We start from the raw sequence: 25,393 nt of genomic DNA, 5'->3' as shown, positions 1-25,393 counted from the left end.
TCCTCACCTCTTGTTTGGCCATGGAGTGGTAGTAAGCACAACATTTCCTCTTGAAAACAGTTTTCTTTTGGGAACCTCACCCAAGTGCACAGCTGAGCAACGTCAGTGACGTCTGTGCTTTCGTCCACTGCGATGCTGAAACACAGATCAGATCAGCCAACAACTGGTCACTTATGTCCTTTCCGATGTCTTCCATCCGCCTCATTATTGTTGAATCTGACAGCTGTAACCCTTTTATTTGTTTAAGGATGGCGTCCTTGTTGTCAAAGTCTGTGAACAGTATTTCTGCTGAAGCCAAAAAACAGTCTTTCACTATTTCTGAGTCGGAGAAAGGTTTTTTAGCCCGCGCCAGAATCCACGCTATCTCATAAGAAGCCTCTGTTAAGCGCTCTGCAGCGGAGGTTGTGCGGTGGTTAAGATTTTGCTGCTCACACAGTGAAGCAGTGAGCTGTGCAGTTTTCTTAATTCTTAGTTCACTGCCAGGCGGGTAAATTTCATTGAGTTTTGGATGCGCCGTTTTGAAATGGCGCTCCAGATTGCTTCGTTTGAAACCGGCACGGGTTTGTTTGCAAATCAAACATAGAGGGTTCATACCATGCAAAACAAACAGGAATTCATCCGTCCACTTCTCTTGAAATTTTCTGTGCTCATCTTGTATGCTTCTTATTTTTCGTTTTTTACTTACACCTGCCGTTTCTCTGCCCGTCCCCTCTCCGATGTCTTCCTGCTGATTTTTGTCCTCAGACTTATTTCCCTCATCCACTCCACTAGCAACACTGTCTGTCTGTTCGTCTGGTTTTTGAGTTCTTTTCTGTCCCTTTTTTATTAAAAACCGGTCCATTTCATATTTCAGCTGGCAAGCGGAGCGTGCGGAGCTAGCGGAGCTTACGTAGCCCGCCTTTAAATTTTGAGCGGTCACGTGTTGTAAACAATGCCACACGCTTGCGGGCTGCGTTGCCAGGTTTGACAGGTTGACAATTCCCCCTTTAGGGATCACCATTAAGGCTTAATACTTTTAATTTCTCCTTCATTATTTGGGTGAAGGGACAAGTATAATTCAGATGTTTGCATTTTTGTAGTGCAGTGTTGTACGTTTATGAAGCACATTTGAAAAAATGTATTGGCTGTGTTACCACATAGGAAGCTACCATGCGAGCCACCAATTATAGCTTCACCAGCCGCATGTGACTCGTGAGCCGCGCAATGAGTAACGCTGCTCTAGATAGTACAAGCGGTCTTCATCGTTGTCTGTACAACTGTGGATGATGTGCTCAAAGGCCTTCAGGAATGGCAGGAACTCGAAAGGATCACCACTGAATTCAGGGACTTCTCGTTGAGGTAGGTTGGCTAGTCTCTGTTGTGTGACTAACATCTCTGTGATATCCCTCTGGTTCAGTATCACTTCGCCGAGTTCAACTTGCTTCCCATCGGAACTTGTACTTGTGTTATTGTTGTTTTCCTTCTTTGCTTGCACATAAGACGTGTGTCTAGTTGGCCTGTGAGAAGCACTGTTGTCTTGGATAACTCTAAAACTGCTTGTCAATTTTGGTTTGATATCTGGAGTATGATGTTCAATGATTGCTGCTGTCGGCATTTTCTTGTCGAGGTAGGAATTCATCCCGTCGTCGTCCATGTTATCTGTATTATCGTATTCTTCCAGAATTAGTAGCTTTGCTGTGGACTCTGCGATCGCAGTTTCAACGTCTAGCTCCTCCATTTGAGCCTTCAACTGAATCTTCTTGACTTTCAGCTGTGCTTCCAGTTGAGCCTCTTCCAACTGCAGTGCCTGTTTCTTATTAAGCACGGCTGCACGTGCGAGTAGGGCTGCAAGGTTAACTTCCTCTTTCCTACGCAGAGACGATGCATGAGATGACGCTTTGGATACATTTGAGTGTCTGCTGCGTACACTTTGTGCTGTGAATGACCTACATTCTTCTAGTACTGCGGATGCACTGTCGTCTGGATCCACATCTTCGGTGGCGGACTCACCTTGCTGTGTCTTCGTGCCATCCTTTGGAGTCGCCTGTTCAGTAGCAGCCTGTTCGTTAGCGACCATAGCGTGTCGTCTTGCTTCTATTATCCACTGCTCCAGTTTGGTCAAAAAGTTCTCATACAATGTAAGATTTGGCTCACTCCAATACTGCTGGTCAGCTTCCCTTTCATCGTCTGATAACAGCATACTAACTCCATAGTTCACTTCAGTAAAATCATTCAGGAAATTTGAGTAATCAATAAGATGTTCCTTTTCTACTAGAAGTGCATTGGAATCATTTTTCATGAGGTTTTCTATTTCCTCTTTTTTGGATACAAGGCGTGCTAATACACGTTTCCTGAGTTTCATCTTGTCATCAAGTTTCTTTTCTAGGGCCTTTGTGGTCAACTTGATCTTTCTTTTATTGTCTAGCTCAACATTGCCTTCCATTTTGGTTTCATCCAAATTGGCTGTTAATGTTAGCTAAGTCTCTTGTTATAGCAAACTCTTGCAAACTTCTGAAATCCAGATCAACAGTCCTTTAATCTCAAAACATGTAGATGTCTTCAAAAGAAAGATTCCAGGGCTGTCTTTATTTCCAGAGTCAAACTCGAGCTTCTTATGGGCTAATATGACTATAACTATAGCAATAGCAGTTTTCTCAAAAATGTCCTTTGTGACTACTGGCTATACGCACATCTTGGCTATGTTGATTACAATGACAGAATTATCCTTATTTCGTCATGGACATCAAATATGCAGCTATAGCTTATCCAGTAATTAATCTTTGTTCTTTGTGTACTCATCCATCATTGAAAAGTCGTTTGGAATTCCAGTCGGGTGTACTGCGTGGTCCCCACAGCTAGCTACTTCATTAGCTGGCTGGCTAGCTTAATCCGGTCTCGTCCAGCGCGGCACATCTTCCCTCGGCTTCCAACGATGTTCTCTCGCCCTCGGCGAACTGTTTTTTCTACTTAATGTAGTGGCTAAAACTCCCTTCTTGTGCATTTGTAAATTGCTCTAAACATATTCAGTCAATTAACCACTCTTCGACAGAAAGAACGAGATCTACGCGTGTTTACTGTTGAAACGACGGAAGAAACAAAACAGTGCGTTCGCTCCGTCTTTACTGAAAGCCATAAAAAAATACAAAACAGTTTTACTCTCCCTCAAGACAAAAAGGGGGCGAGCTAGGAGATTTCCCGACTTCCGACTTGGAAGGCTGGGATCCGAGGATTCAGGAAAACACCATCACATTTGGACTATAAATAGCCCTTACACGGAGGTCCAATGGACATCAACATTAGACGTTCGGTAGAAGTCGAAAAAAAGACGTCGCCTGGCGTTACAAAACAACCCCTTCAGTGGACCAAAATTTGACGTCCAATAATGACACAGAAAAGACGTCACTCCGACGTCACATTGCGCAGTAGGACGGAGGTCCCACGGATGTCAACATTAGACGTTTGGTAGACGTTGAAATAAAGACATCGCCTGGCGTTACAAAGCAACCCCTTCAATGGACCGAAATTTGATGTCCAATAATGAGACAGAAAAGACTTCACTCCGACGTCACATTGCGCAGTGGGATCATATATACATTTCCTGCACCTGGGCGTACAAATGACGTCCAAAAAATGTACCCTATTCAAAGGTGAAATGTTAAATGTTAATATTAAGTCCAAGTTGGGTCATAGTTTGACATCAAAATAGTGGACCTAGTTTGGAAGTCAAATAGATGTCCAGAATTGGTCATGGACCGACGGACCATGACCAATCTGTTTGAGTATCCTGCTAAGGAAAACGATCCGATATCCAATATACAAATGATAGTATTATAATGCATTTTACGTGTAAATCACTTTTCGTTTGTACAATCTCAAACCGCATACAACTGAGTGCAACTGAGTGGATTGTTGTTTTGGAGCAATACACAAAACAACAAGAAGACTACAAGAAGGACTGTCTCAAGGGGTGAGTTTTAAGGCTGATTGGTTTGGTTGCATGGGGCCGATGGGGCTGGAGGTCAAGCGGTCCATTGTTTCCAAGTGGCTTTTAAAAGACGTCGGGGGAGAGACACTGGCCTCCACTAGGGGGCAGAACTGGACGGCGTGACAGTTTCAAGTTAATATAACTCGATATTTTAATTTTGTATGAAATTCTAAACTTCACAATGAATTCTTGCAGTTCATCTGTTAAAAACTATATTTCTTTCAAAACATAGAACAAAGGGGCGGGGGGGGGGGGGGGGGGGGGCAGGTTGTACATAGACAGACAGATGGTGGGGTTGTACAGAGAGGCGACTCTGGAATAATCAACACAGGTTAATCAAATCTTGAAATGAATTACAATTTTGCACATTGATGCATCTTAAACATGCATTTATATCAAAATAGTTGTGTTTTAACTCATGGGCCCCACATATGTTGACAACTGGGTGTGCTGGGGAATTTCAATATGAACAAGAACAAAGTTGTGTAATGGATCGGGAGGACCTAAATGCAGCAAACGTAGGCAGGCAGACAGTCAGTAATGTCTGTTATTCACAGATAGGAGCAGACGGAAGACAGGCAGGGCGCAGGCAGGATCGATCACCGGGACAGAGGCAGAGCAGGCAGGTCGGGGACAGGCAGGGTCGATAACGGGGAATCAGTCCGGAAAACGCTGGAATGGCTAGTACTGAAGACATAGAACAATCTGGCATTGAGGCCCCATTTATACACAGAGAAAACACAGATATTTTCAAGCGTCACATTATGCGCCAGAAAATGCTTAACGTCATGTGAGCGCCCGCTATCTGTTCACACGAACGAACCTCGCGCCATATAGGGGGATTATTTGTTTATCAACACGGCGGATGCACGCGCAGAATGATCGCAGCAACAAAATTTGTTTGACCAGTTGCCATGGTTTTCTCTGTGTGGTTAATTTGCAGTTGGGGTGTTAATTAGCGATGTTGTCAGCTTTCTGTTACATTAAACTGTAATCAGAAAACGCAGTTATATGCTATAGACCCTATAGTATCTGTGGTATAAAGGCTGGGACGAATTTCAAATTATAAATATGTACACTTTATGTTGAAAGTATAGACCGTCACGATTTCCATTGAAACAAATGGCGCAGTGATTATTCTTCAAAACGAGAGCCGGTAAATTGTGAAAAATGAATTAAACTTTTGTTTTGAAAGGAACAGGAAGTCGCTCGTGTTATTCGTTGTGGTTGATTCAGAGGATTCTGATTGGCTTGCATGGCTTTATCCTTCCCCGTACACTGCCACCCATAGGTTTGGCATAGTTATAATGGCGCTCGACGGCATATTTATGCGGGTTGATGTAAATGACAACTTTTTTGAAAACAATGTTGTGTGCACGATGTCATTTTTGAAAACGGAGGGGGGGAAATATTTGTTTCTCTAAATACCCTGCTATGTATAAACGTGTGAGTGAACTGGGAGGGGAGTCTATATACCGGGTTGATAAGTGATCAGATATATTATTGTGGAAACACACACACTGTGGAGTATGTTTAAGTTTACTTTGGCCCTGAACACCTGACGTACATGTTTAAGAATATATTCACTGTGATTAAGAGTTGGATGACGTTACGTTAAGATATTTTAGAGTAGACTAAGAAAAGTGTTGATATGTTTTATAATTATATGTTTAGTCGGTCTGTTAGGCAGGCAAATCCATTGAAGTTCCGACTGTGGTTAAATGTTAATTCCCTAGGTGCTGTTTATTGTCTTATTATGGTTTATTGTGGTTTTAAGCCAGAGTATGTATGTTTATATTATAGGAACAGAACAGTACTTACATGCACTATGTGAGATAGCTCAAACAACCAGCGAATAAGCTGAAACAGGATTTTGTTAAAAATGGAGTTGTGTATTTGTTAAATGTGAACTAAGAGTGGAGAGGAATGGTACATGTGAGCCTCACTTTTTGATTGTATTGATTTTGTCTATTTGTCAAGAGAACCTACAAAGGAACAATGGACAATTCAACAGGCACTTTAACCAGGGAAGAGTGTGTTACTCATGATAATTGTGAAATAGAGAGACGGATTTCGGAAGACCAAACAAAAGCTGTGCTGCTTCAGTCCTTGTAATAGATATATACCTGCTTTTCAGAAATCCGCTCTCAACATCAACTTGTTATCACCGTCCTGGCCACTTGGGACCGGTAACATAGTGTGGCAACCCGGGCCCAGGAATGTCTCAGTTGTACGGTAAACACCACACGTCACGGCTGGTTCAAAGCCCGGAAGGGCATTTATTCGGGGTAAATCAAAAGAATCACGTGGATCAGGGTCGAACGTGGGGAAAACTAAAAAAATACTCTGACTCCGTGAGCCAGGGAAAAAGGGGGTCAATGTTCGGTTCTCTCGGGGAGAGGGAGGTCCACGGCAGCTGGTCCTTGGCCGGGGTGCGTTCTCCTTGGAGCCTGTCGGGAACGGCTCGGTTCACCTTCCGTCTGTTCTTTCGTCCGCAGTTCTGGGGTCCCCGCCGCATGTGTTCCCTATTTCGCCAATTATTGGGACGAAAGGGACGTCCTCTGGCTCCGTCTGCTGGGTACATGCCCTCCACAACCTCTCCCCTGGGCCGTCCAGCCCGAGGGATTGGGGACGGGTCGCTTGCGTTCGGGTCTTCTCGACTAATCAAATCTTAATTGAGCTTCGTAGTACCATTTAACTCTGATCGCGAGTTGCGGCTCTGTCATTCCAGGCTTTCCCAAGAAAGCCTGGGTATGTTCAGCAAGGTTCGTAGTATACCCCACTGATCTGGAACAACTGGTGATTCTGTGCCATCCCTTTTATCTGCCCCGTGAGTTTTCTGCTATTATCTCCATTGCCATCTACATCCCACCACACGCAGATACAGTGCTCTGTTAACTCTTCACGACACAATAAGGAGACACCTTGAAGTGCATCCAGATGCTGCCTTGATAGTGGCGGGTGACTTCAACAAGGCTAACCTCAAACTAGTTCTGCCATACTTTTCCAGCACATCCCCTGTCCAACTAGGGGTGAAAACAGCTGGATCACTGCTACTCTCTATTTAAAGATGGATACAAAGCTACCCGTCTCCCGGCGTTTGGAAAGTCCGACCACGCTGATCCTTCTCCCAAAGTATAAACAACGTCTAAAGCAGGAAGCTCCGGCAGTGAGAGAAGTGAGAAGACGTTGGACTGACCAATCAGAGGGCATGCAGCAAGACGCGTTGACTGATGTTGACTGGGACATGCTCAGGATGAGCTCTGACAACATCGATGAGTTCACCGATGTGGTGACAAGTTTAATTTCGCAGCTGACTGATGAGATTATCCCCAAGGTAACTGTGAAGGTGTATCCAAAAGAAGAACCTTGGGTTGATAGATCTATTCGAGAGGCTTTGACAAACGAACATCTGCATACAACAATGGCCTGTCATCTGGTGACATGACATCCTACAAAGTGGCCTCCTGCCAACTGCATAAAACAGTGAAAGCAGAAGAAGCGGTACAGAGAGAAGGTGGAGACGCACTTAGGCCATCGCGACAGCAGGAGTGATGGCTGACTGATGACTGAACATTTTCATAACAACGCTGTTAGCCCTGCAGCCAGTTCTAACAACGGTGCTACGTGCGATCTGCCCAAAGACCAGTCCGTCTCCGAGCATGACGTGAGAAGAGCACTTAGAGGAGTGAACAGCAGAAAAGCCATTGGCCCAGATGGCATTCCTGGGCAGTTGTTAAAATCATGTGCTGACCAGCTTGCACCAGTGTTAACAACAATCTTAAATCTGTCTCTAGCCCACTCTGTAGTTCCTAGGTGCATTAAAAGATCCACCATTATTCCTTCAAAGATCCACCATTATTTTCACCATTATATGCCCAAGAAGACCAACCCAGCCAGCTTAAATGATTACTGCCCTATAGCCTTGACGTCAGTGGTGTTGAAATGTTTTGAGAGACTGGTAAAAGATTTTATATTTTCATTAACACCTGGCTCATTAGACCCCCTTCAGTTTTCCTATCGACCCAATATAAGTTCTGATGATGCCATATCCCATGTCCTCCAGACCATTCACTTCCCCCTGGACAAAGGGAAGCGGAATTACGCACGCCAGCCGTTCATTGACTATAGCTCGGCCTTTAAAACCATTGTGCCAAACATTTTAGTCACCAAACTCAAACATTTAGGTCTCAATACATCTCTCTGCTCCTGGGTTGTCAGCTTTTTGATGGACAGGCCACAGCCGGTGAAAATTGGGAGCTGCATGTCACATACAGTCACCCTCAACATTGGTGCCCCCCAAGAATGTGTTTTAAGTCCTCCCCTATACACCCATGATTGTACAGCCAACTACAACTCAAACTCTATTGTCAAATTTGCGAATGATACAGTAGTGATTGGACTCATCTCCAACAACGATGAGACAGCCTACCTAAATGAAATTAAGATGGTGACATCATTGTGCAATGACAACAGCCTTGAACTAAACATGCCAAAACCAAGGAATTGGTGGTTGACTTCAGAAGGGACAAGCAGAGGCTACATCACACACCACTGAACATCCATGGTGCCCTGGTGGAGACTGTGAGCCACTTTAAATATCTTGGAGTAGTCATCTCTGAGGACCTTTCATGGACATCACAAATCTCCAACCTGGTGCAAAAGGCAAGACAGCGTCTGTACCATCTTAGAAAGCTGAACAAATTCAGAATAGCAAAAGAGCTGCAGAAAACATTCTACTCAGCAACAATAGAGTCTGTCATTTCTGGAAATATCACAACCTGGTACGGAAATAGCAACTCTCAGGATAGGAAAGCCTTGCATAGAGTTATCAGGTGTACAGGGAAAATCACCAACACTGCACTCCCTGGACTTCAGGACATCTACACTAGGCGTTGCCTGTCAAGGGCAAATACAATTTTAAAGGACTGTCATCACCCTGGCCATAACATGTTTCAATGGTTGCCCTATGGAAAGCGGCTTCAATCTCAAAAGGCCAGAACAGAAAGACTGAGAAGAAGTTTTTCCCCCAAGCCATACGGACAATGAATGCATAATTCCCCCCTCTTCATAAACTTTTTAGTTTATTTGATTTAATCCCCACCGCCCTTCTCTTTTTCTTTCTCTATCTTCTTACCTTTCGATTAGTATTAAACTTCGCACAGCTGGGAGTTGCAGTCGCAATCCACATTTCACTGCTTTTTGTTCCACAAATTACGCATGTGACGGATAAATTCTTGAATCTTGAAAACTGACTATAAAAGACAAAGGAATTATTCAAATAAGTTTAGATTTTATTTGAACAATAATAATGATTAACAAAAGCAAACAGATTAAAGATGAATTTCCGTATTTGGATTAATAAAGTGCCAACCTATCTTTCACCAAAAAAAACACAATTTGTAAACTAAATTAAACATATTTTATCTAAAGGCTAAACAAAATAGGTGCTTTTAATGTCTTAAAGTTTTTTTACTTGTTTTTTGCAGCCAACACAAGCCTGTCTACTGCCTCTGGCTTAAAGGAGACATATTATGGTGTTTTCCCAGCAAGTAAACATAGTATATGAGTTCCAGAAAACATGTTTTTGAAGCTGGAAATAGCTTTTAGAAAAAAATCTTGCCTACCGCTATTCCCCTCTGTTTCAGTGCCTTCAGAATGCGCTGTTTCTGGTGTCTGTAGCTTTAATGTAAATGAGCTGCTTCTCATTGAGCAATGAGCTGTCAGACTGAACCACAGCATGGAGAAGGGATTGTTGCCGTTTGCGATCTCCTGGAGCTCTATATCTATTTAACATAATAATAATAATAATAATAATAATAATAATAATAATAATAATAATAATATTATATAATATATAGGTATTCATATAATATTATAACTGATATCACGGCCGAAAGATATGTGCGCCTCGGATAATATTATGAATCATAAAAACTGCGTCTGACGTCTCTGGTACTTCCACAACAAGTAAAGACTCGTAGTGGGGGATATCTGGGCCATGGAAGTATTGGGGGAAGGAACTTTGGCCTTGACTCTCTGAAGTCCATATTGAACCGCGACATGGAGGAGAAAGGGATTGCACTCCGCACTCCGGGAGCTGGCGGCAGTTCGGCAGCTCAGCTCCAGGAGTACATTTCCTTTCTCCTCCTCCGGACTGCCACCAATGCTTCAGCGGCAGTCCGGCAGCTCCGGCGGAGAAAGGGAATGTACTCCCGGAGCTGAGCTGCGGGAATACCGCCGAGCTCCCCCCCGTCGGAGCTGCTCGTCCACTGGTCCACAAAATCTTAGCTATGCTCTGATTGGAGGGGGTGGGGAAGTGGGAGGTGATATTCAAATGTACGCCCTTCCTACGTAGGAGGGGGCGCCAAAACTGACTCGCTCGTTTGGTAACTGTAGGCGGGGTACTTTCAGAAATGCATATCTCACTCAAAAAGTCATGTACAGACTTTTTTTGTATAACTTTGTATACAAAGTTTGTATGCGTGTGGGAGCACCAGACACCCAAAACAACACCCCAAATCCCAGGAAAAGTGTTGTTTTCATAATATGTCCCCTTTAAGGCATGTTACAATGCCCTCCCCCCCAGCTAAAGACTAGTGATGCACCGATTCCTACAAGTATTTAGAATTGGGAACTTGCCGATACAGAGATAAGTACGATAAGTACTTATTAATACCATTACAGTTGAAAGAGCCAGAGAACCAACTGTTTCAGCTGGAATTCGAATACTGATTAAAAGAAAACAATAATTGGGCTGAGAGTTTTAGGAAAGAGGGGTCTTGTTATCGCCATTGTCATGACCCACGGCAACTTTATCATACCTTTTTAGTAAATCGTTGTTTAGTAAACTGCTGTGGGCGTTTTAATAAACAATGTTGGATATGAAATGCGCCACACACTGTAGTGATACACTTTAAGTTTCTGGGAAGCCGTGGTGGTCTGGTTCTCTTAGTACTTGGTCTGATTCTCTTAGTTGTCTGGTTCTGCTAGTGGTCTGGTTTTCTTAGTGGAATGGTTCTCTTAGTACTGGGTCTGGTTCTCTTAGTGGTCTGGTTCTCTTATTGGTCTGGTTCTCTTAGTACTGGGTCTGGTTCTCTTAGTGGTTTTGTTCTCTTAGTACTGGGTCTGGTTCTCTTATTGATCGGGTTCTCTTTTAATGGTCTGGTTCTCTTAGTGGTCAGGTTCTCTTAATGGTCTGGTTCTCTTAGTACTGGGTCTGGTTCTCTCACTGGTCTGGTTCTCTTAGTGGTCTGGTTCCCTTAGTGGTTTGGTTCTTTTAGTACTGGGTCTGGTTCTATTAGTGGTCTGGTTCTATTAGTGGTCTGGTTCTCTTAGTACTGGGTCTGGTTCTCTCACTGGTCTGGTTCTCTTAGTGGTCCGGTTCCCTTAGTGGTTTGGTTCTTTTAGTACTGGGTCTGGGTCTGGTTCTATTAGTGGTCTGGTTCTCTTAGTGGTCTGGTTCCCTTAGTGGTCTGGTTCTCATAGTACTGGCTCTCGGTCTCCTAGTGGTTTGGTTCCACGTTTCTTTCCTGTTATCAGGAGGGTTTCCCTTTACTTTTGAGGGCGAGGGCTGGTTTATAAAGCGGCCTGCGAAGCCCTTTTGAACTGTGGTCACGGGCATTATAAACAAATTACGTTGATGGGGATATGGTGTTTCATGGCTGCTTCGACGGCTCAATCTCCAACAGAGCCATATTGCCAAATACAGAATTGTTTCCATGGCTTAGAACATATTAAACAAAGATTCAATAATTATTCTGAAGACATGGACAAAAAAACGGAGAATACGCAGATACACAGATCACAGATAACAAGACCCACAGTGTAGCGTCCTGTAGCTCTACGTATCTGGAGACACAGCGGTGCAGATGAGGAAATAGACAATCAGAAGATAAATACAGCTCCTGGGTGTGAGGAAACATCCTGTGAGGTCTACCAGTTTCCCCCAACAGAGAAGTACCGCCAAATACAAACTTGCCCCGGCTAATAAATATTTTACTTTTAATGACATTGTTCTGACTGAACTGAGAATAAAATTGTTGTTAACACACTGCAATCGGTCTGCAGGTTTCCATCGGGGATTGCACCACAGCAAAGGTCTGTCTGTCTGTCTGTCTGTGTGTGTCACCTTAACGGACAACAAGGTGGAATCTAATTATGAGCTTGACAGTAGTAATGTCCGAGTCTTCATGTTCCTTGAACTAGGTGTACTGAACCAGGTGTACTTGACCAGGAGTACTTGACCAGATACTGAACCATGTTTACTGACCCAGTTGTACTGAACCACTGAACGTACCACATCTACATCCCTGTAGTAGCTTGCATCAGATTAAAGACAATGGTACTGGCCTAACAGGCGGTCAACAGAACTGCCCCTGCCCACCTCCAAGCGTTGGTCAAACCACACAACTCAGTTCGAGCGCTCCGCTCAACTACCTCAGCTCAAAGCCTTATACCAACATCGCTAAGAGCAACCAAAGGTTGAACAACAATATCCCCAAATCCTCTTTGTTTTCTCACCGCAATGGAGCAACGAGCTCCCTGCCGACTTCAGGACTGCAGAGACGCAGAGTTCACCTGGACTCTGCATAGCCTGGCCCCTTCTCCTCTCTTAACCCATTGTATCTACCCATTGTACAACAACATTGTATCTAGTAGATACAATGTTGCGCCGCTGCTGCGCGGCGCAACATTGTATATACTAGATACAATGTTGCGCCGCGCAGCAGCCGGCACAAATGGGTTAATCTCCTAAAAACATCCCTCTTACACACTTATTGTATGTTGTACGTCCTGGTAATTAATCCAACGAGTACCATTGACTGAACCAGGTGTTCTGAACCAGGTGCTGACCTATGTTTACTGAACCAGGTGTACTGAGCCAGATACTGAACTATGTTTACTGAACCACATACCCTAAACCAGGTGTACTGAACCACATGCACTAAACTAGATGTTCAGAATCAGGTGAAGAACTGGTCAACAAGCAGGACGAACTTTCCATCCTCATCGAAAGCAGACGGCTCATTGCAGATTGCTCGGTTCTGTGCTTTACCGAAAGCTGGCTTAATGCAGCTGTCACCGACTCCGCAGTACAACAAGACGGATTTACCCTACATTGCGCCAACCAAACAGAGGCTTCACAGAAGACCAAAGTCGGCGGTGTATGCTTCTACCCATAGGCGTCGATTACGCCAGGGAAGTTATTTCTCTGCTGACGCTACGAATGATAACAAATACATTGGGAAAAGACACACTGTGTGAAGTTATTTTTTCGATTTGGCAAGTAGCCATTACTAATAATACCAATACTCTTTGGCTGGGATGATGAGGCATCAGACAATCAAGTCATTTTTGCCTGAATACATAGGTAAAAAGCACCAGAGCAGGTTGCTAGTATCATGGACAGTATCAGAACGATAACCTGTTGAACTAAATGGATTTGGTAGGCTACACCACGGGATGCATCTGCAGACCACTGCCACATAAATAGAGGTAAGACACAATATTTATTGCTTAAGATTTGCTGGTGCTGTGGTGAGGTCTTTTGTGTTTTTTGCACTCAAGTGGACGGCTGTTTTAACTTGAAATTGATAGTCGGTGGAGTCAGTCTCTTGTTGACACAAAGTGACTTTTGGTCATTCTTGCTTTGCTTGAATTCTGGAATAATTGTGGGGGGGAGTGCATGAGTTTTGGTCAGAATGCCTGATGTAGGCTAGTTTTGATGGAATGCGTGTTGTGAATTGAGAACAGCCAGCTCATGATGTGATACAGCGTTCAGCTGTGCAACAAATATATTTTTCTTTTTCAATCTTGACGACTTTTGTAGTGCTGTGTGTAGCCACACGTTTGGCCCTTCTGAACTTAAACACGCAGTTCAATTCCTTTCCTAGCTCCTCTTGTTTATGTTGTTAGCTTAGCCATGTCATGTCACGTTGTCAACATTGGATACATGGAGCAGAACATAGTGGGTCATATGTCCAATGCTTTTTTGGAAACGTTTTCTTCATAAAACGTGCCAGACAGATTTTGTATACATTTTATTCCTTAGTAATTAGCTACATGGGTATGCCGTCTTTCAGAACCTTTCATTACCGGCACTTAAGAGAGAAAAAAGAGTGCATCCTCATTGTACCCAGCACTTCTGAAAATGCACTTCCGAATGCGTCTCTGTCCCCAGCACATTTCAAACCAAACTGACGCCCATGCTTCTACGTGAACCAGAGATGGTGCACAGACACAACAGTCATCTCATGGACCTGTTCTACGGTTCTGGAGACGCTCACCATAAAATGCAGACTTTTTTTATCTGCCGATGGACTTCACTTCCATCATACTGGTCGCTGTATACATTCCTCCACAAGCAGCCGAGTCCGAAGCAGCCCAGCAACTTTCTACTCACATCACGGACATCGAAAACTCTTATCCGGATGCGACTGTGTTAGTTCTTGGTGACTTTAATCACGTTGACCTGAAGCGATCTCTGCCCAGGTTTAAACAACAGATTTGAGTGCCGACCAGGTATGACAAAGTACTAGACAAATGCTATTGTACGATAGCTAATGCCTTTCGTGCAGTAGGCTGGGCTCCCTTAGGGAAGTCAGACCATAAGACTATCCTTTTAATTCCTGCCTACCGTCAGAAACTGAAAACTGTTAAACCCACAACTAAGGCAGTTAAGCAGTGGTCTTCCCAAGCAATTTCTGAACTCAAGGACGGTTTTTATTGCACAGATTGGTCTATTTTTAAAGAATCATGTCATGATCTGGAGGATTTTACTGAGGTGGTTAATGCTTACATCAACTTTTGCGAGAATGTGTGTGTTCCTACTAAAACTATAACTGTATACAATAATAATAAGCCATGGTTCAGCAGAGAAGTAAAACACCTTTGGAAAAACAAACATAATGCCTACAAAAGCGCTGATAGAGACCTATACAGAGCAGCCAAATATGATTTTCAGAGAGCTGTTAAGAACGCCAAAGCTGACTACAGGCATAAACTATAGAGCAAACTTCAGGTCAATGACAGCAGAGGGCTACGGGAAGGCCTGAAGCAGATTACCAACTACTCTCGCACTGTGCCAGTAGTCAGTGACGACTCTAGGCTGCCTGACAGTCTTAATGAATTTTATTGCCGCTTTGATAAAGATCGGGATTATGCCCTTATACAACCAACGGGCATCAAAACCCTAGCACCGCCTTTTGTCATACAGGAGGATGAGGTTAGGCGACTACTAAAAAAAGCAGAATTGTAGGAAAGCCGCAGGCCCTGACCTCGTATCCTCCGCTACCATCAAACATTGTGCTGATGAACTGACCCCAGTACTAACAGACATTTTTAACTGGTCTCTGCGGGAATGCAGAGTCCCCACCTGTTTTAAGTCAGCTGTTATTATTCCTGTGCCCAAGAAGCCCAGCATCACTGGTTTAAGTTATTATAGACCGGTAGCTCTTACATCTGTGATAATGAAAATCTTTGAAAAAATCATATGTGATCATCTGTCCAAAGCTGTCTGTCTAGACCCCTTTCAGTTTGCATATAGGACTAAAAGGTCTGTTGAGGATGCCGTGTCACTTGGTATCCACTCTATTCTACAACATCTTGAGTCCCCAGGCAACTACGCAAAGGTACTTTTTATAGACTACAGCTCTGCTTTTAATACGATTGTACCCAGCAAACTTTTCTATAAACTCCAAAACATGGGCGTCCAGAACTCCTTATGTCACTGGATCTTAGATTTCCTACAACAAAGAACACAAGTTGTCAAAATCAATAACAAGTTGTCACAGGCCAAACATATTAGCACTGGTGCCCCCCAGGGGTGTGTATTATCACCTGTTATATTCTCTGTACACTAATGACTGCATATCACACAGTGACTCAGTGAAAATGCTTAGATTTGCTGATGATAAAACCTTGATAGGGCTGATTTCAGGGGATGATGACAGTGCCTACAGAAATGACAGTGCCCTAACTGAATGGTGTTCCCACCACAACCTAGAGCTAAATATTGCAAAAACTAAGGAGCTAGTGGTGGACTTCTGAAGACAGAGGAAGGAGACCCGGCCTCCGTCCATCAATGCGGCGGTGGTGGAACGGGGAGACAGCGTCAAATTTCTGGGCACAATAATCTCCTCCTCTCTGAAATGGGTAGATAACATAACTGCTATTATTAAAAAAGCCCACCAGAGGCTCTTTTTCCTCCGCCACTACTCTGTTTTTATATACTGTGAGTTTTCTTAACTATGTACTTATTTATTGGACCTTATGCCAATTTGCACATCACTTGCACCTATAAGCACCTGTCACTTTAGTCAAACATACAGCACTTACCCTGGCCTGTCAACCAGGTGTAAGAGGGCTATATGTCTTATGTGTGGGGATGTCCCTTTTTCTTTTATCTGCCTATATGTCGTATCTAAGTGGGATCCTTGGGAGGATACTCCATGGATGAAATGCTGTTCTATGTTTTATGTGTCTTTTGTGTGGGTCTTTGTTATGTACTGTCATGAGCACACTGAAACAAATCCCTAGCAACTTGTACAGAGTTGTATGGCAATAAAGTATTGAATCTTGAGTCACCAGCTCTGAGACAGGCTTCTGAGAACATTTGGCACAAATATATCAAATAATTATTCTGAACACAAGAGAAAAACACATGACCCACACACACAGAAAAGAAAACACACACACACACACACACACACACACACACACACACACACTCACACAGTGGCATCCTGTAGGCCTGCCTATCTGGAGATGCAGAAGTGCAGATGATTAAATGCATGATCAGAAGATAAATGAAGCTCCTGGGTATGAAGAAACATCCTGTGTTCCACACGATGCATTCGATGGACTGGAGCCTGCGTAGCAGGCCGCTGCTGACGGGAAACGCTGCAAAGCCTCGCTGCGGCTCTCTAGTTTCTCTTCCACCCCCTCACTATGTCTAGAGATATTTAAACATAAAAGGTTAAGGGAGGAATGTGACGGACTTATTTGACTCAGGCGATTTTTGCACTTTTTTGGGTTTGTATCTTCATTGTTGAAGGCCCTTATTGTGTATCAGTTTGGACAAAAGCGTCCGTTCAATGAATGTTGGAGCAACGTTGCACGCTACCTTCCACCTTGGTGGCTTTACCGGGCTCCCCACACGACCAGGACACAGGTTGATGTTGAGTGAACCGGTTTGATGCAGAGTTGGTAGAGTTGTAACAGTCGGGGCAGGTATTCAGTACCGGCATGTTAAAGCTCTCTGAGTGTTTGGTGACGGCTGGTTTAACCTCGGAGCCTTGATTATTCAATGCACCACAGCATCACCCAGCCCCAGAGTCTAATCAGTCTGACTCGGGCCAGGTGAGGCTGCTTCAACCGTCAACCAAACACTCCGCAATGTATTTTAATGTGAGGGGAGTCCACCAGAATTGTATTTGCCATACCAGCCGTTTGTGAGGGACCAACCCAGAATACTGAAACATAGAGTTTTGAGGAAATGGGGTTTTATTTCACCCGATAAATACAAATACAGGAAGTTGAGAAGCGATTACAGAAAGTAAGACTCAAAATATTTTAAACATGAATTAATAAGGCTCAAGTTATAACTGGTTGTGTGGATGTTTATAATGTTAGAATTTATAAGCGTAAAACAACATGACATATCTAGTTTTTATATATGTAACTCTGAGCAGCCGGCGATGATGACATTAGTAGTACAGATAGTCTTCACACAAATGATACACATCAGAGTTAACATCAACTACTTGAACCCACGCTTTACATAGAACTGCCTTTTAGACTATGCATGCACGCACACACGAACTGACACACATGTGCGCACAGCCAGACAGCGCAAGCAACTACACACACTTATTCTGCTGTTCCCGTAGTGTGTTGAGTTAAGTTGTATAAATATGAATATAATTCCGTCTTTAGAGCTTTGGCATCAGAGCTGACAGTAGACCAACACCTGCAGGGTGTAGAGGGAACAAGAGAAGGAACTTGTATAAGACAACATTAGACGTTCAAACCTGTAGGCTATCGTCATGTATCTGGAACACTCCCACCTTCTAGTGTACAGTTTGACCACTCCTAGACATGTCCACTACATTCTAGTGTACAGCTTGACCACTCCTAGACATGTCCACTTCCTTATAGTATACAGCTTGACCAGTCCTAGACATATCCACTACTTTCTGGTATACAGCTTGACCACTAATTGGGTTAGGCTATGAAATTAAAAATGATCTTGTGTGTGTGTGTGTGCTTGCTTGCTTGAGTGCTTGGATGGGTAAAATGACGGCGTCTTACTAGAGTAGAAGAAAACATTTCCTGACCTGTTATGGTTCAGATTGAAAGCGGATGATAAGTCGGAATTAAAACATGTGACGTTGTTTTCCCAGTTGATAAAGCAGCGCAGAAGCCTGATAGCAGAAGCAGTTGAAGCTGTCCAGAGAGTAACCATGGCCACCAGCAATAAACTGGACTCTGAGGACATGTCTTTGGACCGGGAGCAGACCAAAAAGAGAAGATCTGGTAGGAACCTTCTGAGTGGATTTTAAAGAGATAAACCTGTAAATAGATTTGTTTTCAGTTACATACATCTCAAGATTTACATTAAGCAGACAATTTTGGCTAAAGTGACCAACCTGATGAACAAGCGACCCCATAGACTTATTCCTAGATTTATTCTCCTAAATAACGACATGTGTATGTTCTCGACCCACAACACACATTTACAAGTAGTTGTGTGTTCATATATATACATGGAAAACTAGAAAGAGTGCAGAGTAGTTTCAGGGAGCAGAATACAGGTTTAGTATTTTAATTATTTATTATTAGTGGTGGTGCAACGTAACATTAGACAAAGTACTTTTGTATATCATAGTATGTTTGGGATTATTTATGTTTGTTATATATTTACACGTGAACGGATGTTTGTGTACGTATGTAAACGTTTGTATATGCATGAACTGTATGTATTTGTATGAATGTATGTATCTATGTTTATGTATGTATTTATCTATGTTTGTGTGTATGTATACACATGTGTATGTGTATGCAACTATATTTATTTCCTGTGCCAATTATACAAAAAAAGCAATATGTGCCAATGCTCATTTCAATGCATTTATTTGTACATCAAGTGGGCTTATGGATTTACCACAATTATATAAAGTATTAGTAAACAATTAGCCAGGCTACCAAAATACATAATCTAATATTTTCTGAGTGTGCTGTTGTGAATGACCCTGGTGACACAAAGGCCACATGTTTCCCCCCCTTCAATAAGTGTATGTATATATTACTGTATGTATTACTGTATTTGTGCATATTTGTCAATAATAAGTGAATATTAAGTTTGTTTTGCTTAAGTGTGTTTAATTCCACACAAGAGCTACAGTACCAATAATCACTTACTGAGGTGTTCTCAGTAGAGGGATTCTGCAGACAGTAGGGAGACTGTCTGGACTGTGAATTATATCCAAGCATTAAGAATATATCACTGTGCACATTACAATGCGTTTGTGTGTGTGTGTGTGTGTGTGTGTGTGTGTCCTACTCCTGAACAGCTCTACGGTCATACGTTGTCACTCTCTCGACCTTCGTACTGCTGTGTATTTTCGTAACCTCTGTGCGCTATGGTGAGTCTAACTCATATCATCCTAAATATAAATATGATCATTATATTAGTAATAATAATATTAATTATTATTTATAATATTAATTATAATAATCCAAACAATTATTTTGCTAATAAAATGATGATTATAATAGTGATTCTTAATATAATAATAACAATTATTATTTATAATGAAACTAATAATAATATAGTTTTTTCTCGGTGCGGATGGACTTTGTTTTTGATTAGCCTGATATGTTTAGAGACGATACTGTTCTGTTTTAGAGCTGATTCCTTCTGTGCTCTGCCCTGTCCTAGACTCCCTGACACCTCGGAAGGAGGGGAGAGGGCACTTAATGAATGAACTTGGTGAGTCTTTCTTTAAAAAATGCTATCTTCGTTTGGATTAATGTTTGAACATCCCCTCTTCCTTATAACTTTATATCATTTTATTGGAAGGCTAACAGAGCATACAATTAAATAAAGGATTCTGGCAGCATGGTGTTACTGAAGGTGTTGTTAGTCTCCTGCTCCTGCAGGGGGAGCAGTGGAGCAGCTTGTCTTTGTTATGAGCACCATTACAAAGATGGGCAGATTCTATTGTGGTCTATTAAGGTCATGTTTCTGGTGTGGTCTACCAAGGTCATGTTTCTATTGTGGTCTACCAAGGTCATGTTTCTATTGTGGTCTACTAAGGTCATGTTTCCATTGTGGTCTACCAAGGTCATGTTTCTATTGTGGTCTACTAAGGTCATGTTTCTATTGTGGTCTACCAAGGTCATGTTTCTATTGTGGTCTACCAAGGTCATGTTTCTATTGTGGTCTACTAAGGTCATGTTTCCATTGTGGTCTACCAAGGTCATGTTTCTATTGTGGTCTACTAAGGTCATGTTTCTATTGTGGTCTACTAAGGTCATGTTTCTATTGTGGTCTACTAAGGTCATGTTTCTATTGTGGTCTACCAAGGTCATGTTTCTATTGTGGTCTACCAAGGTCATGTTTCTATTGTGGTCTACCAAGGTCATGTTTCTATTGTGGTCTACTAAGGTCATGTTTCCATTGTGGTCTACCAAGGTCATGTTTCTATTGTGGTCTACTAAGGTCATGTTTCTATTGTGGTCTACTAAGGTCATGTTTCTATTGTGGTCTACCAAGGTCATGTTTCTATTGTGGTCTACTAAGGTCATGTTTTTAGTGTGGTCTACTAAGGTCATGTTTCTATTGTGGTCTACTAAGGTCATGTTTCTATTGTGGTCTACTAAGGTCATGTGTTTAGTGTGGTCTACTAAGGTCATGTTTCTATTGTGGTCTACTAAGGTCATGTTTTTAGTGAGGTCTACTAAGGTCAGTTTTCTATTGTGGTCTACTAAGGTCAGGTTTCTATTGTGGTCTACTAAGGTCATGTTTCTATTGTGGTCTACTAGGTCAGGTTTCTATTGTGGTCTACTAAGGTCATGTTTTTAGTGTGGTCTACTAAGGTCAGGTTTCTCCGGGTCTACTAAGGTCATGTTTCTATTGGGGTCTACTAGGTCAGGTTTGTATTGTGGTCTACTAAGGTCATGTTTCTATTGTGGTCTACTCAAGTCAGGTTTGTATTGTGGTCTACTCAGGTCAGGTTTCTATTGTGGTTTACTACACAAGGTCAGCGCTCAGGGTTTCATGTCAGTAATGCAGACAGTAAGAAAAGCAGTTCTGTGTTTGTTAAGGTTTTGCTTTTACATTCAACAGTTGATTGGACACGAATGGGCTGGATTTATTTCCACAAGAGTTTCTACCTTATCTCTACTACTAAGAAAAACTGGACGGCCAGTCGAGACTACTGTCGGCAGAGAAATGCAGACCTGGTAGTTATTAACAGCAGAGAAGAACAGGTGACAGAGGCAGTGTGTGTGTGTGTTGGAGTGTGTGTGTGTGTGTGTGTGTGTGTGTGTGTGTGTGTGTGTAACTCTAAAATAGCAATCATTGATATCAACCATTAAAAACAACAAATGCCAACCTATTGTACTAGTGTTAGTAGTCTAGGGCATGTTCATAGGCTGGCGACCCATGGACTTTGCATTTGGGGGGCTTTCAAACAGCTAGTAAAGTACTGCTCAATTTCAAAATTATATGAAGCATGTTTACCTGGAAAAGGAGATGTTCCTTGTACCCCTGAAATTGTATGGTACATAACAATGTGCTGACCCGTATTAATTTTGTTAGATCATTCAAAGACTTGTAATGTGGAATAAAATAAAGTATATAAAATGTATGTGTGTGAGCGAGAGATTGTGTGTGTGTGTGTGTGTTCGCGGGGTACATTTCATTCAGTGAGCTTCATGACAACATATACTATTACTATTGGAAACAGGGGTTTCTTAACAGATTTAGGGGTCCTTCCTGGATTGGACTGAGTAAGCAAGACACAAAGGGGACCTTCAAGTGGGTGGATGGTACCAACATGACTTCAAGGTAAGGCTGATGACTCTTTTCAGCAGCATCTCTTCTCTTCACTCTGTGACAGTGACACTTCAACCCTGGTCAACTTTCTATTCCTTGTGGTTCTCAGTTGGAGACGCAATAAAACACATGTTGACACTCAAGCAGAAGACTGTGTAGCATGGGGTACTAGCTTGTCTGAAGGACCGTGTGACCAACTGCATCACTGGATCTGTGAGAAGGTCATAGACCTGGATCATCTGGGAGCTGAGCTGAACAATGAGGGTCCGTAGACTTTGTTCATGAGTGGGGAATGGTTCCTCCGTTCTATTCTCTGTGCAGTAGATACAGTAAATATACTCTTTATGAATGGAAAGGTGGCTGGATGTCAGGGTCTGTGTCTACTGGTAATGCAGGGTTTAGGTATTTTCTCACATGAAACCTCATCTTGCTGTAACTGAATATTACGGGTCGCCCTCTAGTGGACAGGTATAGCGAGACAGTGAAGTCTGTTTGATGGCGTATCTCTAGATACGTGATGTAAACATTCACTAATTCCGTCCTGGTTTCTCCTGGTTCAGCAATGCCGACGAAGGCCGAGGCCCCCATCATCGCAGAGTTCCACTCCACTAGAAAGGTGTTGCCCGTGGGCCAAACAGCCCGCTTCAGCTGCGATGCCGGCGGTACACCGGATCCCACGATCCAGTGGCTCCACAACGGCAGGCCCCTGGAGAGGGACGGCACAGACAACCGATCAGAGGCCTGGGTTGAGAGGGGGTTCCTCTTCGTCAGAGGGGTGAGCTCTGGCCTGAAAACCGTCTGCTGCATGGCGAGCAACAGCGCTGGCACGGAAAATCGCACCGCAGAGCTGCTTGTCTTTGGTAAGATCTGGATCCAAGAAGAGATGTTGGTGTATTTATTACGTTGTTGTTGATGTAATCATTACATTGTGGTTGATATAATCATAACATTTCTGTGGATGTAAACAAAATATTTATTATTGACGGATAGATATCAAAGAGCTCTTTTAGTTTTAGGATAATTTGAAGCCCCCTATACTTTCAAAGCCGTGTGACTTAACTTGAACTAGTGGTTGTGTTTCCAATGAGAGCGCTCACATCGGCACCGACATACAGCCGCGATAGAACCTCCAGCACTGTTTCAAACCTTGCTCCATCACCAACCATCATATTGACACAGAACCAGACCTCGAATCATTCGTGTGTTGTCCTTCTACGACACACAGTCCGTGGCTCGCCTGGCACTCTGATGTGCCAGAAGAGCAGTATTACATTCAAGCTGTGTCGGACCGAGAGTGGATCTGACAGAGATCGACAGCACTGACAGCACTGACTCGTGACATTGTGGTTTGGCTTTTGGCAGCGCTATTCCAACCGTTCATTCTGTGGGGAGAACCCTGCTTTTATTACTAGTAGGCTGATGATCTTATTCTCATTAGAATAATATTTTTTGTCAAAACATCTGCTTTGTGTAGGAAATACCTCATCAGTGTGCTTCTGTCTTCAGCAACTCATCATGTCTTGTTCTCCCATCAGACCCCTGTGAACTCACACTGGACCCAAACACAGCCCACAAAGAACTCTCTCTGTCTGAGGACAAGAGAACGGTGAGGCGGGTTGGAAGCGACCCGTCGTATCCTGATAACCCAGAAAGATTTGACCCCTTGCCCCAGGTGTTGTGTCGAGAGGGTCTGACTGGCTGCTGTTACTGGGAGGTAGAGAGAAACAGAAGTGTTGGTATAGGAGTGACATACAGAGGAATCACAAGGAAAGGAGGGGGTGGTGACAGCATGCTTGGAGGGAACAACATGTCCTGGCTTCTTGATTGTCTCAATGATCGTTACACTGCCCGGTACAACGGCAGTACAACAGAAATAGGTCTCCTCCCCTCTAATTCCACCAGAGTAGGAGTGTATCTGGACCGGCCTGCTGGCTCTCTGTCCTTCTACAGAGTGTCCCCAGATGTAAAAGGGTTAGACACACTGACACACATCCACACCTTCCATTCCACCTTCACCATAGAGGACCTCCTCCCTGGGTTTAGGCTAGTGGATGTTGATGCCTCAGTGTCTCTGTTGTAGCCACACACACACACACACACACAGACACAGACAAAGACTCAGACATCTAAGAAAACACACACACACCCACACTTCACCTCTCAATCTTCTGCTGCTCTCTCTCTCCATCTTCTGCTGCTCTCTTTCTGTCTCTCTCTCTCAATCTCCTGCTGTTCAATATTTCAGTATTTTGCTTGATTTTTATACATCCTCAACTATACTCCAAATGCTACATTTTATTTGACATTTGAAGGTTTTGCATGATAAACCACGACGGGAAGAGACTTTTAAGATATTCCATGGGGGTAACTATACAGGTTATATAAAGATGTAATTTACAATGTAAAATGTATTTTTGTGTATTACCTCTAAATGTATTACCTGTAAAAATATCAAATTTCAAAATGTATTACAATATTTCGTATATTCTCCGACATATTCAATTTTGTACTAGGGGCCTCTGAAATTCATTTTGTTATTTTGACAAGCCTAACATGGAACCCTACTTAAAGCAGATTGTATATTGTATTGACAATGCAAGTGGTCTTCAATGACTTGAAACCGAATATTGATTCCTTGTGTTCTTTTGGCAACAACACAGCAGTAGAACATTTTCAGTTACTAAACATGTGTGCACACCTTTTTATGATTTGAAATGTCTGCTACTTCTATTATTTTAGTCCTATGGTTTATTGTGTAGATGTAAGGGACAACTTTTCTGTTGTACTTGTTAATAAAGCATATGACGATAAACAAGTCGGTGGCTCCATATGAATTCTCCTTTGTTCAGCCGATGATTCTTCTATTTTAACTCAATAATACTAACGTAAGCACCTTAAAATAACAATAGACACATTAAAAAATATTTAAAACTGCAATATTTTTTGTAAGCCTCTCAGCCAACAGAGGGTGCGGCAGCACCCTCAGCACAATACTTCCAGAGCTCATGTGGATTTGTACCTACTGTAGGTAGCTTTGGAAGTACGCGTCTGATGAGAAACCCCAAAATACACATCTCCTAGAACTGCTTGATTATAGAAAAAAATCATAATCACAATTATTTTGGTCAATATTGAAATCACGATTATTCAAACAATTGTTTTTGAGTTTGAAAACATGATGTATTTATTCAGCGTGACCCTCCCAAAAAACACTTTGTAACTGAGAACATTGAAATTTCGCCTTAAAAAAATACACAAAATGGTCAAAAAAAAAAAGTTCAAACCACAAATTGTACATATATCTACCAGCTGTTCTCCCACAACACTCTCCTATGTCTCTGACTGTATTTCTTTGAACATCTTGC

The 25,393-nt window shown here is 42.7% G+C and overlaps 1 protein-coding gene across 1 annotated transcript; it reads left to right on the top strand.

The window, feature by feature from the left end:
• Positions 1-1,231: 1,231 nt before the first annotated feature.
• Positions 1,232-24,790, top strand: LOC307079070 (uncharacterized protein). The gene is made up of 9 exons (XM_079741144.1): positions 1,232-1,338; positions 18,370-18,502; positions 19,540-19,611; positions 19,908-19,958; positions 21,318-21,460; positions 21,940-22,040; positions 22,138-22,292; positions 22,589-22,888; positions 23,564-24,790. The coding sequence occupies exons 2-9, from the start codon at positions 18,430-18,432 to the stop codon at positions 24,106-24,108; spliced, it is 1,440 nt and encodes a 479-aa protein (XP_079597270.1). The 5' UTR covers positions 1,232-1,338; positions 18,370-18,429; the 3' UTR covers positions 24,109-24,790.
• Positions 24,791-25,393: the final 603 nt, after the last annotated feature.

The sequence above is a fragment of the Pollachius pollachius genome (assembly GCF_949987615.1).
Source record: "Pollachius pollachius genome assembly, chromosome: 8".
NCBI classification, from domain to species: Eukaryota; Metazoa; Chordata; class Actinopteri; order Gadiformes; family Gadidae; genus Pollachius; species Pollachius pollachius.
Note: the sequence above shows the minus strand (reverse complement) of the source record. Positions and strands in the feature narration are given on the sequence as shown.

What these genes read in the sequence shown, in the direction of transcription:
- LOC307079070 (XM_079741144.1), top strand. Translation starts at nt 18,430, where the DNA reads ATGGCCACCAGCAATAAACTGGACTCTGAGGACATGTCTTTGGACCGG. An exon ending in CGTAACCTCTGTGCGCTATG is followed by an intron (nt 19,612 to 19,907) that starts GTGAGTCTAACT and finishes GCCCTGTCCTAG; the next exon opens with ACTCCCTGACACCTCGGAAG. An exon ending in GGTACCAACATGACTTCAAG is followed by an intron (nt 22,041 to 22,137) that starts GTAAGGCTGATG and finishes TGTGGTTCTCAG; the next exon opens with TTGGAGACGCAATAAAACAC.